The following is an 18,428-nucleotide window of genomic DNA, read 5'->3' as shown; positions in this document are numbered from 1 at the left end:
TGCATCTAGAGACAGGTTACTGGTGATAGTTGAGCCTAGGTAGGTGAACTCTTGAACCACTTCCAGAGCGTGGTCACCAATATTGATGGATGGAGCATTTCTGACATCCTGCCCCATGATGTTCGTTTTCTTGAGGCTGATGGTTAGGCCAAATTCATTGCAGGCAGACGCAAACCTGTCGATGAGACTCTGCAGGCATTCTTCAGTGTGAGATGTTAAAGCAGCATCGTCAGCAAAGAGGAGTTCTCTGATGAGGACTTTCCGTACTTTGGACTTCGCTCTTAGACGGGCAAGGTTGAACAACCTGCCCCCTGATCTTGTGTGGAGGAAAATTCCTTCTTCAGAGGATTTGAACGCATGTGAAAGCAGCAGGGAGAAGAAAATCCCAAAAAGTGTGGGTGCGAGAACACAGCCCTGTTTCACACCACTCAGGATAGGAAAGGGCTCTGATGAGGAGCCACCATGTTGAATTGTGCCTTTCATATTGTCATGGAATGAGGTGATGATACTTAGTAGCTTTGGTGGACATCCGATCTTTTCTAGTAGTCTGAAGAGACCACGTCTGCTGACGAGGTCAAAGGCTTTGGTGAGATCAATGAAAGCAATGTAGAGGGGCATCTGTTGTTCACGGCATTTCTCCTGTATCTGACGAAGGGAGAACAGCATGTCAATAGTCGATCTCTCTGCACGAAAGCCACACTGTGCCTCAGGGTAGACGCGCTCGGCCAGCTTCTGGAGCCTGTTCAGAGCGACTCGAGCAATACTAATCCTACATTAATCCCATATTTCTTACCACATCCCCACCTACACTACGGGCAATTTACAATGGCCAATTTACCTATCAACCTGCAAGTCTTTGGCTGTGGGAGGAAACTGGAGCACCTGGCGGAAACCCACGCGGTCACAGGGAGAACTTGCAAACTCCACACCGGCAGTACCCAGAACCGAACCCGGGTCGCTGGAGCTGTGAGGCTGCGGTGCTAAGTCTCACACCAGAGTACATTCTGTGCCATTGCTACCCTTGGTCCTTCTACTAAGTGGTGTTTAACATGGAGGATTACTGATTCATCAGCTGAGGGAGGCCAGTAGGTAATAATAAGCAGCAGGTTTCCTTGTCCACTTTGGACCTGATGCCATTAGATTTCATGATGTCAAAAGTCAAAGTTAAGGACTCTCAGGTCCACTCCGTCCCAACTGTATTTCACTGTGTCGCCACCTCTGGTTGATCTGTCCTGCCAGTGGGACAGGACATTGGCAGGAATGATGATGGAGGAGTCTGGGACATTGACTGAAAGGTATGATTCTGTAAGTATGGATTATGTCAGGCTTTTACTTGCCTAGTCTGTGGGACAGCTCTCTCAATCTTGGCAGAAGTCCCCAGATGTTAGTGAGGAGAATTGACTGAGCTGTCACATCCGAATCTGAGGCTGGGTGGTCTATCCAGTTTCATTTTTATTATACTTTATCATAGCTGTTGTACAACTGAGTGGCTTGCTGGGCCTTTTCAGAGGGCAGTTAAAAGTCAACAACATCGCTGTGGGCCTAGAGTCACATATACGCCAGGTAAGATAAGGATGGAAGCTTTCCTTCCCTAAAGGCTTTTAGTGAACCAGATGGGGTTTTACAACAGTGTGGTAGTTGCATCATGACCATTACTTATGCTATTCTAGATTTATTTAATTAACTGAATTGAAATTCCTCAGCTGCCTGGTGGGATTTGAACTCATATCATCAGATCATTAATGCAAGCCTCTCGCTTACTAGTTCAGTAGGATATCCACTATGCTCTCTGGAACCAATATCTTCTTGTGGAGCTTAATAAGGATGCGGGAAGGGTTTAAATTAATATGACTGGAGAGAAGGATAAAGTGAAGGATTGGACTAGCTGTGTGGAAGAGTAAGTAAGCTTCAGTTATATTGGTAACAAGGAGATAGAAAGGTTGAATGGGCAAGATAGCAAAAAAATCAGGATGTGGAAACCAAAGAATGAAAAAAATTACAAAGCTGGGGGCTTATATGTCATATACCATAATGAAAATACTGTAAGAAAAACTGTGAAATGGGGGATTTTAATTTCAAAGAGAACTTTGTCGAGCTGCTAATTGCATTATGGAAAGCAGGAAAATCATAGAAGTGATTATCTTTTGCTGATTTTTGTTTACTGTGCTGGTTGGTGGGAGGAATAGGTGGAGGGAGAATTGATTTGAGGAGGAGACTAGGCTCTAATGATTTGCATAGGAAAATACATTTCCCAATAGTAATTTTTTTTATTCAGCATAGTATATTTCCCATCCTCATTCAATATCAAACAGTTTGAATTGCTTGTTTCCTTTACACAGAGGTGAGATTATGCATGTGATCAAAAGGCAACATAGCTATGCTACTTTGATTCATTTAGCAGTGTTGCTCAGCTCTTTTAGAACCAAACAAATGATATGGTGCCAATTCTCCCTTAAAATTGAAGCTGACTGACCAGATTCCATTATATTACAACAAGAGGGGGGAAAACTGGTGCAAATTGTGACAAAAACATCGCTATCCAAAAGAACAGAGTAAAAGCAAATTTGCTGCCATTTGCTTTTAAATTCTAGTCATTTATTTCATTGTATGAATTGCACATTTAATGCAGATATGAAATGTTCATATATTTCTTGATTTGCTATTGCATTTTAAAATTTACTCTCAGAATGTGAGCAATAGCACATTTATTGCCCATCCCTACTTGCCCGAGCAACTGAATGATTTGCTAGACTACTTCAAAAGGCATTAAGTGTCAACTACATAGTGTGAACTAGAATCATCTATAGGCCAGATATGGTAATGGTGCTAAGGTCTCACCCTGAATGTTAGTTAACCAGTTGGGTCTGTTTATCAGTTTTTGTGGTCACATTTATGGTGCCAGCCAAAAATAAAATCCCCAGATTTATTGAATTCAATGTTACAACTTATCATTGGGGCATTATAAACTCATGATCACTGGGTTGTTAGTCCAGTATCATAACCATTACATTACCATACTTTTTTGTTCCTTATTGTTTATATGCATGAAGCATTGGCTGAATTTTACGCTGCCCCAGTGGGTCGGATGGTGGCGTAGGAGAGGATGGATCCCCCGCCACTTAACGGCCACTTAAGGGCCCTCGCCCGCCTCCATGGGTATTTTACCTATGGCAAACGGGCGTACTGGGGATGTGAAAGGCCACTCAGCGATAGCTGCCAGCCTTTCCGCACGCTGTGGGTGGGGGGTGGGGCATGGCAGTCGGGCACAGAGTGCCCGATTGAGGGCCGCTCCCGCCTCCTAACCCACCCCTGGGACCCAAGATGCCCCCCAAACGACCACTCTAGCCTCACCAAGGCACGACTGATCTCACTGGTGAGGCATGCCCAACTTATCTTCCCTCCTGGCTCCATGGCGTCGGCTGGGCTGCAGTCCCAGCAGTGGTCACCGCGCCCGGTTGTGCTGCTGGGACTAAGAGCTGCTGGCCCGCTGATTGGCCAGCAGCTCACTGAGGCGGGAAATCCTCCCACAAGTGGGTGTAAGTTCTGCCTCAGGACAATTAAAGCCCAGGGACCCTTAAAATGTGGGACAGATCCCCGGGCTAGGCGGAAGCGGGGTCGCCACCGACCTTTACGTCGGTGGCGAATTCTCGTCCTCCTAAGGTAAAATCCAGCCCATTGTGTTTGTCTGGGAGTCTTTAAATCAATCTGTTCACACATATCTTGGTTTTGATATCTAAGATTTAAAAGCTAAGGAAATTAGAATCAGTACACAAGTTTTGTTTAGTCAGAGTGTGATGTTTGGATCTCCACCTGCATCTCCTACATTCAGTTAGTGCCAGAACAGAACAAACTGAAATTACTCGGTACAACTTTGTTCATCAAATTTACAGATCCTCATGAATTTAAATGGTGGGAGTCTTAGAAAGGCTTCATAAACCATTATAGATTTTTCTTTGTATTCTACTTTTAATAATTGTTAACTATTGTTTGTCTTACTATTAATGTGTGCATAAATATATTTGTTATTTTAAATCTGGAAACTTCTGGTCTGTGCAGTAATATCCACCATTCAGAAAAGAATTTAATAGCACAGCTTGAGTTTATGTTAACTGCAGTAATCATATTAATGCAAATGGTGTAATGGCTAGCCTCTCTGAAAGAACAGAATATAGGATAGCCATAGCATCTGGATTGTAGAGTACCAGGGCTACTTATGGATACCACTTATACACACTTCTAAGTACCTTGAAATCATAACAACAATTAGTTCAATTAAGAAATTCAACATACAGTCACCATTTGTGCCAAGTATGTAATTTATGAAAGGGGTATGTGTCTTGAGCTTTGTTTCTAAATGTATAATGTATGTCATTTGTGTGATGAAGCTACCATTTAATGACAAAGGCATAACCCATATCATCACCTCTCTGTGATACCTTAATGATAAAAGTGATACGCAACTCTTTTTGGAACTTAGGGACTGAAAATCTCTCCCCAAAATGATAACAATTTTCTCTTTTTAAACGGATCTGGCAGATCAGATTTAATTTTTATATTGCAACAAAATGGGAAAATGTGGTAAAATTTGTGACTAAAACAACACTGTACAAACTATGAAAGCAAAAGGAAGTTTGTAACCTTTTAGCATTAAATACAAATTGATTTGATATCAGGCTCAAAGAGTGAAAAAATGGCTAGGAATTAATTCACTTAATTTTATTTTGCTTATACAGATTACGAACCTACTATCAAATGATGGTCATCGACTATTTGAAGCTGCTTTGTATTGTCCTTTTATATTTAGTACGCCAGTGTTGCTGATCAGTTGCATAATATATTCCTACATTATCCTTGGTCCGACATCATTGTTGGGAGTTGTTGCTTATATTTTATTAATACCTGTTCAGGTATGATATTGCAATGAAATGGCTAACAAAAGCTATTATTACAAATTGTAGTACATCAAACAGTTCATATGTGTCAACTTAGCTGACTTGTGAACACTCTCACTTTTGAATTAGATGGTTGCTTGTTCAAGCTTCAAATGAGGAGTTTGAACACATAAACTAAATTAAAAGAAAAAAATTGCATTTATTTAGCATCCTCAATATTTCCTTAGTACATCCCAAAATGCATTACAAACCAAGGGATTATTTTTAAAGAACAATCACTGTTATTTTGTAGGCAAGTGTGACAGCCAATTTTCACACAGCAAGCTCCCCCAAAACCAACTGAATGATTAAAGAACTCTATGCTCTTTAAATAGTGACATGGGATCTTTTTCATCTACCTGAGCATGCAGACCAGATCTTATTTTAATGTATGAGGACATCTCTGATAATGTAGCACTTCCTTGGTACTGTACTGAAGTGTTACTCTACATAGTAAGGCTACTAACTGAGACAAGCTGACAGTATATTAATAATGTGGTGTATTGTACTGAGTACACACTGCATTGGTGGCAGCACCGTCCTTTGGAGGAGTTGTTAGACTGAGAGCCTGTCGACTGGTTTAGGTGGATATCAAAGGTCTTACAGCTCTGTTTCAAGAAAAGGAAGGAGTTCTCCTAGTGTCCTGTTCAACACTTTTCACTCAATTAATATCATAAAAAACAGATTCCTTCCCACTGTTGCTCATGGAATCTTACTGTACATAAATACTGCCATATTTATTTATCTAATAACACTTCAAACTAATTCAATAATCAGTACTTTGAGATGTTTCTGAAAGATATGATTAAAGGGACCATACAAATCTTTCTCTATAATTGTCCTGAGCAAAATTTGAATATAAAACAAATTAACGAACAGAGGTCCACCTTTTCTTTTCACTAAGTTCACAAAAGTCAGAAAGATAAATACAGATGAGGGAGGTTATTCAGACCATCCAACTCATCCTTCCATAGTAACATAAATTTGTCCCATCATAACATCCAGTTGCCTTTTGAGTAACTCCAGGGTTTTTGCCTCCACAATCATCCTAGTATTAAACATTCCTTGAGCGAAGGTATATTTCCTGAACTTGCAATTTACCAGTTTGTACTTCTGCCTTCTTTTCCTGTAAGTCATTGTTTAATATGGAATAGTCTTTGCAGTTAACCCTGCCTGTGAGACTTAGAATCTTATATTCTTCTAGATGATGCCCTCTCATACACTTTTCTAACATTTCCTTATAACTTGTCCTTCTCTGCTGAATTCAAGGGCTTAAATGTCTCATTTGTGCTTGGGGGCCAGAACTTAATATAGCAGTCAAGATGAAGCCTGACTAGGGCATTTTGCAGCTTCAAAGTAAAGATCTCCAACTTAAACTGTTCTGATTTGACAATATAGTTCAACATTCTCCTTGCTTTATTACTTCTACAATGACTTTACATGATCACTATTCAGTCAATTATCAATCCCAAATCTCTTTCAACCACTTCCCTAACTATTTTAATGCTATTCTTTAAGTAGGTAAGCACCCTATTTTTCTTCCAATCTCTAAGACATATTGAATTATTTTGAATTTCATCTTCTGTAGTTCTGCCTAGGTCCTTTTGTGAATCAACTAGCACTGCACCCCCCACCCCCCACCCCCCAATGTAGTATCACTTGTGAATTTGAAAAACAGGTTTTCTTAGGTTTAAAGAAAAAAGGTTGAAATTTATTAAACTTAAACTCTAATTCGGTTAATGCCTACGCATACATGATGCGCCCATGCTTGCATGCATACGCGATGCGCACATGCAAATAGGGACAGATAAGAGCAGAAGAAAAAATAAAGTGGAAAAGTTTGAGGCAATATCTGAAGAGTTTTTGTTACGGTTCTTTGAGCTCACTGTAGAGTCTTCGATTGTAGGTAGATCTTGCTTTTTGTTGTGGCCCAGTATTCTTCGTAAACCTTGTTCGCTGTAGGAGACTTTTCTTTCTTGGGGTTCATATGTCTTAAGTGGATTCAGAGGCTTGTGAGAAAGAGATGGGAACAGACAGGAGAGATCTTCTCAGTCCAGGAGCAAACAGATACTCAGCTCAAACTCTCTGTGGCTAGTTCAAAAGAAAACCCTGGAACCGCCAGTTAGTCATGTGACCAGCTGCCTAACCAGTCCTGGATTGTATCACCTTAGCAGTCTCTGGAATGCTCCTCTTACACACAATACCTGGTGATCAAGGTCCAATTGTGCAACAGCCCCAACAAACAAATTTCTCTGCAGCACCTGTGGAAGAGCCTGTCACTCCAGAATTGGCCTTTATAGCCACTCCAGGCGCTGCTTCACAAACCACTGACCACCTCCAGGCGCGTATCCATTGTCTCTCGAGATAAGGAGGCCCAAAAGAAAAAAAGAAGATATGTCTTAAGTGGATTCAGAGGCTTGTGAGAAAGAGATGGGAACAGACAGGAGAGATCTTCTCAGTCCAGGAGCAAACAGATACTCAGCTCAAACTCTCTGTGGCTAGTTCAAAAGAAAACCCTGGAACCGCCAGTTAGTCATGTGACCAGCTGCCTAACCAGTCCTGGATTGTATCACCTTAGCAGTCTCTGGAATGCTCCTCTTACACACAATACCTGGTGATCAAGGTCCATTGTAGGTTGAATGTGTCAGGGAATGGTCCTCTGTCCTTCCAAGCACTGTCTGTTAATATGCAAATGTCCTTTCCAGCCATGGCTGATCTGTTTAACAAGTCATTTTCTCGCTTCAGCAACAGTTTAAAATCAATGTTCACGACAAAATTAATGTGCCTCATTCTTGGAAGGTGGGGGCCTGGCATGACAACAGCTATCATAATATGTAGTTTGCCATTAACCCTTTGATTGTCTTCACTTTTTTTGGATGTTCCTGTTTTCATCACAGTGTTTTCCTTCATTGTTCTCTCCAAAGGCTCTGTAGAGCTTGTCTTCCTTATTAAATAACTTAGTGCAACCTTTGCTTAATCTGCATTTACTAGTCAATGGTATGTATTTATTCTCATGGTTGGAAGTATGTCCTGAAAGGTGTTCCATTTGTCCTCAACTAACATCTTTCTGAGTTCCTCCAATAAAATACCTTGAAGCTGAGAAATTGTTTTGTGAAATTAGCATAGAGGAACATTGGAATAGATCATTTATTCGTGATTTTTTTATTGGATCTTTATTCGCAGATGTTAATGGCACAATTTACCATAGCATTTCGACGTAATGCCATTGGTCAGACAGACATTCGGGTGCGATTAATGAATGAAGTGTTGACTCATATAAAACTGATAAAAATGTATGCCTGGGAAAAGTCATTTGCACGTTCTATTAGTGGTAAGCTAAAGTATTTTTCAGTTAATTGAAATAAAAATTATTTATTCACTGGAAGCATACCATTTTTACCCGATCTTGACATCCAATATACATATAACGTAAGAACATCTTGTAAATACAAACCTGTTCCATATAAAAAAAACTATTTTAAAGTTCCCACTATTCTTTGATGCCTTTGTGCAAATTATTTTTAACAATTTCCTTTGTACACATAGTATTTAAAGCAATCATAAAAGTAACTTTAGAGTTTCTTTAAAATTCAAAGCATGGAACAATACCATTACCTAGGAACAAGACTTTGAAATAATGCACATTTTAAATTGCGTAAACTCTATAGATCTTATAGGACTTTAAACACAGTTCTGATTTGGATAATTTTATGCTACTCATTTTCTAAAACAGATGTGCGGAAAGATGAACGAAAGATATTAGAAAAAGCAGGATATGTTCAGAGTGTGAATACTTCAGTTGCCCCTATTGTACCAACATTGGCCACAGTCCTCGCATTTGTTGTGCACACGCTATTGGGATATGAGTTGACAGCATCCACGGTAAGAGTAAATGAAGAGAATGTTGCTGGCTGAAGGGTAGTCCTTATAAATTAATTCCTTTAAACGTTACAATTCATTTCTCTCAACACTCTAGGCATTTACTGTGATCACAGTTTTCAATGTAATGAAATTTCCATTGGCCGGTCTGCCCTTTTCAGTTAAAGCATTCGCAGAGGCTAGAGTTTCTTTACAAAGACTAAAGGTAAACCAGTACCTTTTATATTTGTTAGTTTAAATATATAGGCAAGATGTTTTTAGAAGCATAATTAAACAATTCTCAATACTCTCATTCAAATTTGTACATCCCTTTTCCATTCAAAAACTTACTTTATTATTAGAAAATTCTAGTCATGAAAGATCCAGTAGTATACGTGAAAACACTACAAGACTCTCCGTATGCAGTGCTGATGGAAAATGCTTCACTTTCATGGAAATGCACAGATGGCAATGAAGGAGAATCAAATCCTGCTGACACGATTTCACAAAGAAAATATGTTTTTAACGCAAATAGGACAAATGAGTCCAAGATTTCTGGTCAAGTGCCAGAAAATAAACCTAAAGTGGCAACAGAAAAAGACAGCCTTGCATTCATGACTCTTCACAATATTAGCTTCTGTTTGGAGAAGGTACATGTTTACATATTACATCTGTTAACGAGGCATATCCTATATTTGAAGAAATGTCCAAGAAACCTGATAAATAACATTTTGAAATTCTTTCAGGGGTTACTTTTAGGAGTTTGTGGAAATGTAGGAAGTGGAAAAAGCTCTTTAATATCCGCTCTATTGGGACAGGTATGCACATTTTAGATTACTTAGTAACAAAAATGAAGACTACGAATACCATGTGAGGAGCATTAAAAGTATTAGATATATTGATGTGTGTGTTAATTTGGGTCAAGATAATGGGCTGAATTTTACTGACCCCTCGACGCCGTGGGTCATGTAGGGGCAGGGGCCCGGAAAATGCCTCCGGGAGAGGCTAGACACACCAGGAATGCACAACTCCATATAACTGGAGGCGGCCCCCCTCGCCCACCACTCACGATGGGACCAACATTTCAATATATTAATGAACAAATAATTACTTACCTCATCACACTGGCTGTTCTACTCCAATATTACAGTCAGTAGCCGGCACTCCCGTGCCACACTGGTGGGAAGGGTTAGGAGGTAAGTTTTCAGGGTGGGAGGGGGAGCGGGGTCAAACCTTTTTGATTGGTCTAGGGGGTGGTGGGAAGAGGTAAAGTTCATAGTTCATTAACTTTGGGAGGGAAAGGTCAGGATCGTAAGGTAAGTTACTTTCGAGGGGAGAGAGTAAGTAATAAATGCTGTGGTCATGGAGGGGGGGAGGTGGGAGAGGGTCACAATAATTTTATTCAGTTTTTTATGATCAGGTTTCTTTAAAAATTCAAATTGCATTGAAGTGCTGGAAGCCCTTTAAAAATGGCGTCGGTGCCTGCACAGTGGTGCCGGAAGCCGTTGCCTGAGACAGAACGCCTGCCCCCTGCACGTCATCGGGGGGGTGGGGAGGTGAGTTGGGGGAGGAGGTGGTGTTGTCCGCCCTGGCAATATAAATGAGCTGCTGCTCCATGGAGTAAATCCCGCGCATGCGCGCCGCCAACTTTGAAGTGTGCCGCCGAAATGGGCGGCGAGCTGGTAAAATTCAGCCCAGTCTGTCTTCAGTACATATTAATAAACTATAAAATAAAGTTATAGTTTTCTGAAATTATCTCACACAATCAGATTGTTTAATATATGTGACCAGTTCTATATCTTTCATTTTGTCTGTAATGTAAAATGTTAAATTGGCTGAATGTCAAAACTATACGTATGATAAAGTTATAGTGAAACATGCCTAACTCATGCTAGAACTTTGCAGAATCTACAGAAAGTAGACATAGGTGTCAGTCTTGGGTCCACCAGAAAAGAAGACAGTGGCAATCAATCCCCCAGAACTAAGGCAGCAGCATTAGGAAGGAAAAGCACCGACCAAAGAACTCAACCACATTGTCCTCCTGCTCTCGTGAAGGGATGGCGAGGAGCCACTTTAATTTCATACCTGGCAGGACAGAAGCAGCTGGAGGAAGTTTCATACCACCCTATGTCCAGCAGCACAGCTGGAATAACCACCCTATGTTATCAAACTTACCATTTTGGTTTCTTCAACATCATATTGCTTGATTTCGCCATTTTCTCTTCACATTTTGTTCTGCATTTTACATTTTTTTTTACTGTTTTTCTTACTTTTCCATTGAGTTTTTTCTTTGTCTTTTAATTCAATCTTTCTTTCCCTCACTTTATTTCTCTTTCTGGATCTAATTTGACTTTAATTCACTCTATCATTTATTGTTTCTTTCTCTATCCTTAAGGAGATAGACTATTATAGTCCAATTGTTCACCAAGGTTTCAGATGTCCCTTTGACCACGGCGCCATTAGCAATTCGCACATCCAGCAATTTGTGGCGCAATATCAATTGGAGTTGAAGGGTGAGGGAAAAATCTAACTTCAGCATTCACCATGAGGTGCCCCACTCCAAAGATTCTGGGTCAATGAATTCAAAGGACTTTTTAAATTATATTTGACCCACTATTTTTGAAAGTAGCAAAGTATTACCAGAGTTATGGATGATCAATTGTAAATAGATTTTTTCCCTTAATGCAGATGTATTTACATAATGGAGTGGTAGCTATCAATGGGTCATTTGCTTTTGTATCTCAGCAAGCTTGGATATTTCATGGGACTGTCAGAGGAAACATATTATTTGGAAAAATATATCATGAGAAAAGGTATGTTTGCTATACTGATGTAATCTGTTGGATTGTTTTGATATTATGAGATATTGAGGAAGCAAAATTTTTAGTTGCAGTGTTCACTCTCCAGAAAGAAATCAGCAATATTTCAAATGCAGCTTTGTTAGTGTGTCCCTATTCTATTGGTCTATTTCATCTTATATCATATTCAAGATAGGCCAACCAGTGCTCCCAGTAGTCTAATTGATTTGAAAGTGAAATTGAAAAGATCACAGAACCTGAATAAAGCCCTTCACTTTACTACTTTGAGGAGTGCAATTACACTTCTGCATCCAAACCAAAACTATAACTAAATTTCAATTGATTTTAATCATATGAATGAAAAAGTTCTCTGGTTCTGTGCATCTATAACTTGAGATTCTGCATTAGTCATAAGTTATAAGTACTTTATTTAGCAACTTGAAAGGATCAGTACCCAAAGTGTTAAAATAATTACAAAGAGTCGACTGAGACAGTGATATTTAATATTGTTACAGATTTCTTTATGTGTCTGTAGAAGGTTCTATACCAGTTTTTCGGAAATATGCCTTGTATCTTGTAACAGAAGCAGAAAATGCTGGATGCACTCAGCGGGTCAGGCAGCATCTATGGAGAAAGCAGAGCAATTAATATTTTAGATCCAAACCTTTTTTAAAACTGAAAATAAAATTGTGGACAGACCATTGACAGACAGAAAAAGGATATCTTGAAAATAAAATGAACAACCCAGAAAGGAATTGTGAGTGGAATAGTGTAACAGATCATCTCAGTCAAATAATGGGAAAAAGCATTAACTATTGAAGAACAAAGAGAATATTACCGAGAAGGGTTAAGGGAAAATGCTGAAAAAAGAGACATACACGCACAAATACACGCGCGCACAAACAAAGAAATAAAATGGCTTGTGAAGTGCTTACATGGAGAACAAGAGATGGTTAAGTTGCAGAAGTGATGTTAGCTTGAGACAATAGGATGTTTAATGAGAAAAAAATAAAGAAATAAAATGATTTACAAGACACAGAGAAAATGAATAGCTGAGGTTGTGCAGGTAGGTCAGATAGAAAGGCAGGTAGCAAAAAACTGACAAAACACAGTGGGGTCCAGTGAGCGAAGAGCCAAAAAATCTGGTTGATACCAAAGGTATTGATCACCCAACCAGCATGGCATTTGATGATATTTGGAAATTTCAGCAAAGTGTAAGTGCTTGCTGTCGATCTTTTCCAGCTGCTGCCTGAATCAGATACAATCAATATTTTACTGCTATCAGGTTGAGAAAGTCTGAAAGTACCAAGTGTCTCGCATTCAACTGAATGGAGCCTAATTTCTCCTCCAGTTTATTTAACTAATATTACAATCACTTGAGCTTTCCATCAGTTTCAATATCAAACAAGTAATCATTTCCCAGCATCATAACTAATAACAAAGATACATTATCCAGTAATGTAAAATTGCCTTTGATCCTAATTGGTTATAAATGTGTGAAAATAAAACACATGTACCTATCATAAACTTTATTGCTGCTATAAATATTGGATATAATGGAAGGCTATACTCATTGCCAGTCCACTATTAAATTTTCAATTGAGTGAGAGGGGTGTAATATATATGGGGTCAACTTCTCATGCTGGCACATGCTGAAAAATCTTGGGTATATTGCCTGATATTTTCCACCCATTGATCTCTGGAAGATCATTATAATTCCAGGTTATTGCACCTGGCAGTATGGTGAAAGATCAATTGAATACACTGCTGCACACACACAAGCTGCTCATTTTGACTCCAGCTTGTTTTTTTTCCCCTCTGGCAAATGTGTGAGGCTTTGCGCCAATTGTTTTCTTTATTGTTCATGATTGGCTGAAATATACTGAGGTGAGTGAGCTTCCCCATTGTCAGTGCCTGCTTGTGAATTACCCATGAGGTGCTAGCTTACAACAATGCTCGAATTACATCTTTTTTTTAGAAATTCAGCTTTTGTTTCACAGCACGCCTACAAATAGTTGGATACATAATTTGTAATGTAGCATCTATGTCTGTTTGAATTTGATTTTGTTTAGTGTATCACTTTATATCCCATCTCTTTAATTATTGTAAGTGTGTGTACTTTATTATATTTGTTCATTTAGATGACTTATATTCTTAGTGTTTAGGGGATTTTGTTGGGAGAGGACAGAGACGTATAACACCAAAGAATATTTAGCATATTCATGTTGCAAGATATTAATGGCTTCTTGTACTCCTATTATAACCTGAAAATCAAATTATGGAGCACAGAAGAAGGCCATTTAGCCCATCAGGCCTGTGCTAACTCTTTGAAAGAGCTATTCAATTCGACGCACTCTCTTCCTCTTTCCCCAATGTCCTGCAATTTTTAAAGTTTTATATAGTTCAAATGTAATAAATGAGTTAATATTAATATTACTGAAGACTCAGTAATCTCTCCTAGATAGACTAATCAAATACACCAACGGTGACAGACTAACCAAATATACAGCAGCTTTCACCACCCTTTCAGGCTGTGCATTCCAGATCACAACAACTCGCTGCATAAAAATGATCAACATGTAAGGATTTTGGCATGACGTTCATTTATGGTATATTATAAAGTATTGCCTAATAAGTTTTAGTCTTTGTAACTGTAGTAACACTAACTTTACTGATACAGAATAAAAGCCATTACATTTCATAGGATGAATAAACCAAACAAAATCTGAATTTAACAAGTAAAAGCAGCTACATCAGTCTCCATAGAAATAGACAAGATGTCTTTATAATATGGATTTTCCGATCCTAGTGCAAAATTAATGGGACTGGATCACTGTAAGTGAACTGTTGACAAAGTTGAACTGAGTACAATTTCATATTATATTCCAAGGTCTGCACATTATCATTATTTATTTATGCTTCTTGCTAGCTTGAAAATGCCACTGGGGATCTCACAGAAGGGGACGGGGGGACAAAAAATACAGCCAGCTTTTATCCTTTACTGCTGGGAAGTTTTAAAGTACTGCAAAGATTTGATAGAATGGTTGCTGCACAAAAGAAGGCCATTCAGCCCATCATGTCCATGCCAGCTCTCTGCAATAGCAGCTCAGCTCATTACACTAACTCCACCCCTGCAAATTTTTTCTCTTCAGATAATTATCCATTTCCCTTTTGAAAGCTACTAATGGTGTCCCCTGGTTCTTGACCCTTCTATCAATGGGGTTGCATGTGAGCCTTTCTAAACACTAAAAATATTGTGTACAGTATGCTCTGTCCTACTGCACTGTGATTGGACCAGATAATCACCTGATAGGCCTTATTTCGGTTCCATTTAAAAGGCAATGCCAGTATGAAAAGTGAAAAATTAATCCAGGGGTTGAACCTCTAGCAAGATATTCCCAATCATCCACCATGTTATGATGGAAGATTGACAGAAACTTTGGAGAAAAGCTTTATAAACACCATATACATTATTTCTTCATATACAGTGATTTCATGGATCTTCTGCCAAAGCTTTGGCAGATGATAGGGAAAATCCCTGTGAAAATTAGTGCTGCAGGTACTTTTTATATATACTCATACCAGAATGAAGCTATAGCATTAATTGTGCAAAGGCACTCTAGCACCCAAAATGTAGACGCACGAAAAATTGCAGGCAGAAGAAATTAGATACAGAACATGTCTATGGTCTCCTCAGCCAATTTTCCCAGTGCAACCAGCCCAGATGATAAGAAAATGTATTCATATATCAGGAGTTGTGCTTTGCCTTGTGCTTGGATATTCTGATTGCATTATACTGACTGGCAGTTTAATGATATACAGAAAGAAGCAAAATCAAGTTCATATTTAGCAAACTGTCAGTTCCACTAAGAACTGATGTCTCCTCAAACACTGGTTCAGTAATTCAAAAAGTCTCCTAAGCCAGAGAATATCCTACATTATCTGCTTCAGGTTATAAAGTGACTGCACATATCCACTTGCAATCTTGAAACTGTATCCAATGGCATAGTTGGAATGAAATGTATAATTGTAGGTTAGTCGATGCACTGAGAATAAATGTTTTATGATTGCTAGGATCAGCTTTCACTGATCTGTGAGGAACATGTTGCATGCCCCTGATGGTCTGCAGATCCCAAGCCCCATATTTCCATTATTTGTAGATTGTAATTTATCTCAGAAATGTTACTTGATTCAGTTACATTGTAAATTAGCTGAGATCAATACAAATAATTTCACTATACTTAAGTCCACTATAATTGAGTTTCACTGTCATATGCTTACATTTAATAATCATATATAAGCAAATAATTAAAACTATTTTCTCCAGAAATTTAAATAAGAGACACATGATGCATTTATAATAAGGTTGAACTGCAGTAGGAATAAGGATTAGGAAGAAATGGTCTCCAAGCGTAGACCTGTAATACTAGCTTTCCTATTAAGTCAGAGGTTTAAGTACCTAGGCTACCTGTCACTCCCATCTACCTGCCACAATGTAACCTTTCTCATATTTTCAGCAATAATCAATTATTATCCAGAGGCTTCTGTACTGATTTCCACTTTATGAGCAAATGAGTTCATATAGAGTTGAGAGACCATGGGGTATATGGAATGGAAAAAGAGAAATGGGCCCTCTAGGGATGAAACAGAGGACGGGCCCATTAAATTGTATGCAAAGGAGGTTGGGGGGGGTGGGTGCTGGTGGCTGGGAGGGTGGAGTGCCCATTGCCTTCCTGACGCCTTCAAATTTAGTCCAGGGCGTGGAAAGCCAAGGACAGCCTTCCCACCCAGAGGCCAAGTGAGGCCCCTAAATGGACCCTTGAGAGCCTCTTCCCACCACTACTGGTATTTTACCAGCAACGTGGGGTGGGGGGGGGGGGGGGGTAGGGTGCCTCTGCCATGTGAGGAGGCCGCCCGGGGCAGCCTCTGTGTGGGCTTGGTGGGGGAGGGGGCCCTCCGTTGGCAATCTATGGCCCACAGAGGGTCCCTGCTGGCCAAGGCCACCCCTGTGGCATCATCCAACTCCCTGTCCTCAGTAGCCCACACATTTCACCCCCACCCACCCCCCGCCACTGGGGCCTGTCCGAGTGGCCCCAGTGAGCCCACCCCCACTTACCTTCAGTCCAGGTTCCATGGCTAATCTTCTTCAATTAACTGCTGCAGTTCAAGCAGTGGCCACCGCTCTCAGTGGCGCTGCTGGGACTGCTGAGCTGCCAGCCCTCTTATTGGAGGGCAGCTCTGAGAGACGGGATCCCCATCCTTAAATGAACGGGGACCCTAGCGCCTGGCACTTAATTGCCCGAGCACTGTAAGATGCAGCTGGGGTTCCCCTTGCCTTTTGGGCCCAGCATCAGGACCCCCACCAGCTGCCTAAAATCCAGCCCAGGATCACAAATCATTCAAAAGATTTGATACTCAGACTAAGGAGAATAAAATTAATACTAAATTGAAGAACATGATACAGTTTAAATGGATGGCGAATCTACCCAGGATTGTCTCAATGAAATTTTGCACACAACTCATGTTTGTACACATTCTAAATGTGGAAACATCAAAACCTTATACCATATAAAGCTTCATGCAGGTAGCAAAGGGTTTAAGGAGTTGCGCATCTGTGGACCCAGAAAACAAGATTCACCTCCCAGTTGTTAATGGTGTCCAGCATGGAACCTTCCTCATTCAGGGAAATCACCAAGAATCAATAAAGAGTTCATAAAGGATGCTCAGGAATTCTACGATTCCATGTATGAAACCCTCTATTATAAACATAGTTCTTCCATTGTGAATCTTCTGAATCAATGACAGTTATAAACTTTTCTTTGGTGAAGTTTGTGATTAAACATATAAGCTTATACATCAGATGCACTTCAATGTGTGGAAGTACTGCAACATGTAAATAAAAATTGTGCTATGTAATTGAGGAAAGTGCTGCACTGTGTGACTGCAGGAAGTGCTACAATGTGCGACTGGGGGATGTGCTGTGCGGGGTGACTGGGGGATATGCTGCACTGTGTGATGAAGGGATTTGCTGGACTGTGTGGGCAGGATTTCTATTTGTTTGAGAGGGCGGGATTAGGGCAGGCAGGCACTTAAACCCACCCCAGGGGTCAGCATGCTAGTTTCCCAATGTAAAAACAGCACACTCCAAATTTAAAAGTCTCCGCCGAAAGCTGGAAGAGCCAACCCACCCGACATCTAAACAGCCAGTTAAACCACTTAATGAGCTTGTAGTCAGCTCATTAAGGGCCTGTCTTGAATTTCCATTCGGAGGCATGGGATCCATGCAGGGTTCAAACCATGACAGGGAGGAGGAAGTACAAATAAAGTGGGAAACTGGTCCGAATGGCGGGACAGCAGCAACAGGCTTCTTCAAAGAGGGAAGGCCCAGAAAAGGCCCTCAATCACAGGCAACCAGTCCCACAGAGTCAGGAGAATTATATTTCATATCTCCTCACTCTTGACAAGAGCATTTTGGGGGTAGTGGCTTTGTGGGGACGGTGGCTTTGTGGGGGCGGGTAGTGTTGCTTGGGTTCCTCTGATTATGGGCATTACAGATTCATGAGGGGGTGGTGAGGGCTCAGGAAGACTGCAAATTCCAATAGAAAGGAAGGAAGGACATAACAGGAAATGGGTTTAAGCAGCTCTGAGATAGAGTCGACTAACTATGAGGAGCAGCATCTCCAGCAGCAGAGGCAGACCCATGGGTAACAGGGGGGTCATGAATGATGGGCAGGAAGGCAACAAAGGCATGACCCTCAGCAAAGGGCCTATCACCAAAAGAGAAGCTATCTGGACATGTCGGAGCATCAGTGCGACAGAAAGCTGCGATGTCCAGGCAGAT

General features: G+C 40.3%; 1 protein-coding gene across 1 annotated transcript in view; it reads left to right on the top strand.

Moving 5' to 3' along the window:
• Positions 1 to 18,428, top strand: part of abcc12 (ATP-binding cassette, sub-family C (CFTR/MRP), member 12) — a 114,214-nt gene that overhangs the window by 17,823 nt on the left and 77,963 nt on the right. The window contains exons 6-12 of the mRNA XM_068049908.1: positions 4,734 to 4,907; positions 8,115 to 8,262; positions 8,665 to 8,813; positions 8,908 to 9,015; positions 9,152 to 9,439; positions 9,536 to 9,607; positions 11,478 to 11,602. Coding sequence (XP_067906009.1) covers positions 4,734 to 4,907; positions 8,115 to 8,262; positions 8,665 to 8,813; positions 8,908 to 9,015; positions 9,152 to 9,439; positions 9,536 to 9,607; positions 11,478 to 11,602 — 1,064 coding nt within the window. The remainder of the gene's footprint in view (positions 1 to 4,733; positions 4,908 to 8,114; positions 8,263 to 8,664; positions 8,814 to 8,907; positions 9,016 to 9,151; positions 9,440 to 9,535; positions 9,608 to 11,477; positions 11,603 to 18,428) is intronic.

Source organism: Heterodontus francisci, chromosome 17, assembly GCF_036365525.1.
Source record: "Heterodontus francisci isolate sHetFra1 chromosome 17, sHetFra1.hap1, whole genome shotgun sequence".
NCBI lineage: Eukaryota > Metazoa > Chordata > Chondrichthyes > Heterodontiformes > Heterodontidae > Heterodontus > Heterodontus francisci.
This window is presented reverse-complemented; position numbering and strand designations above follow the sequence as displayed.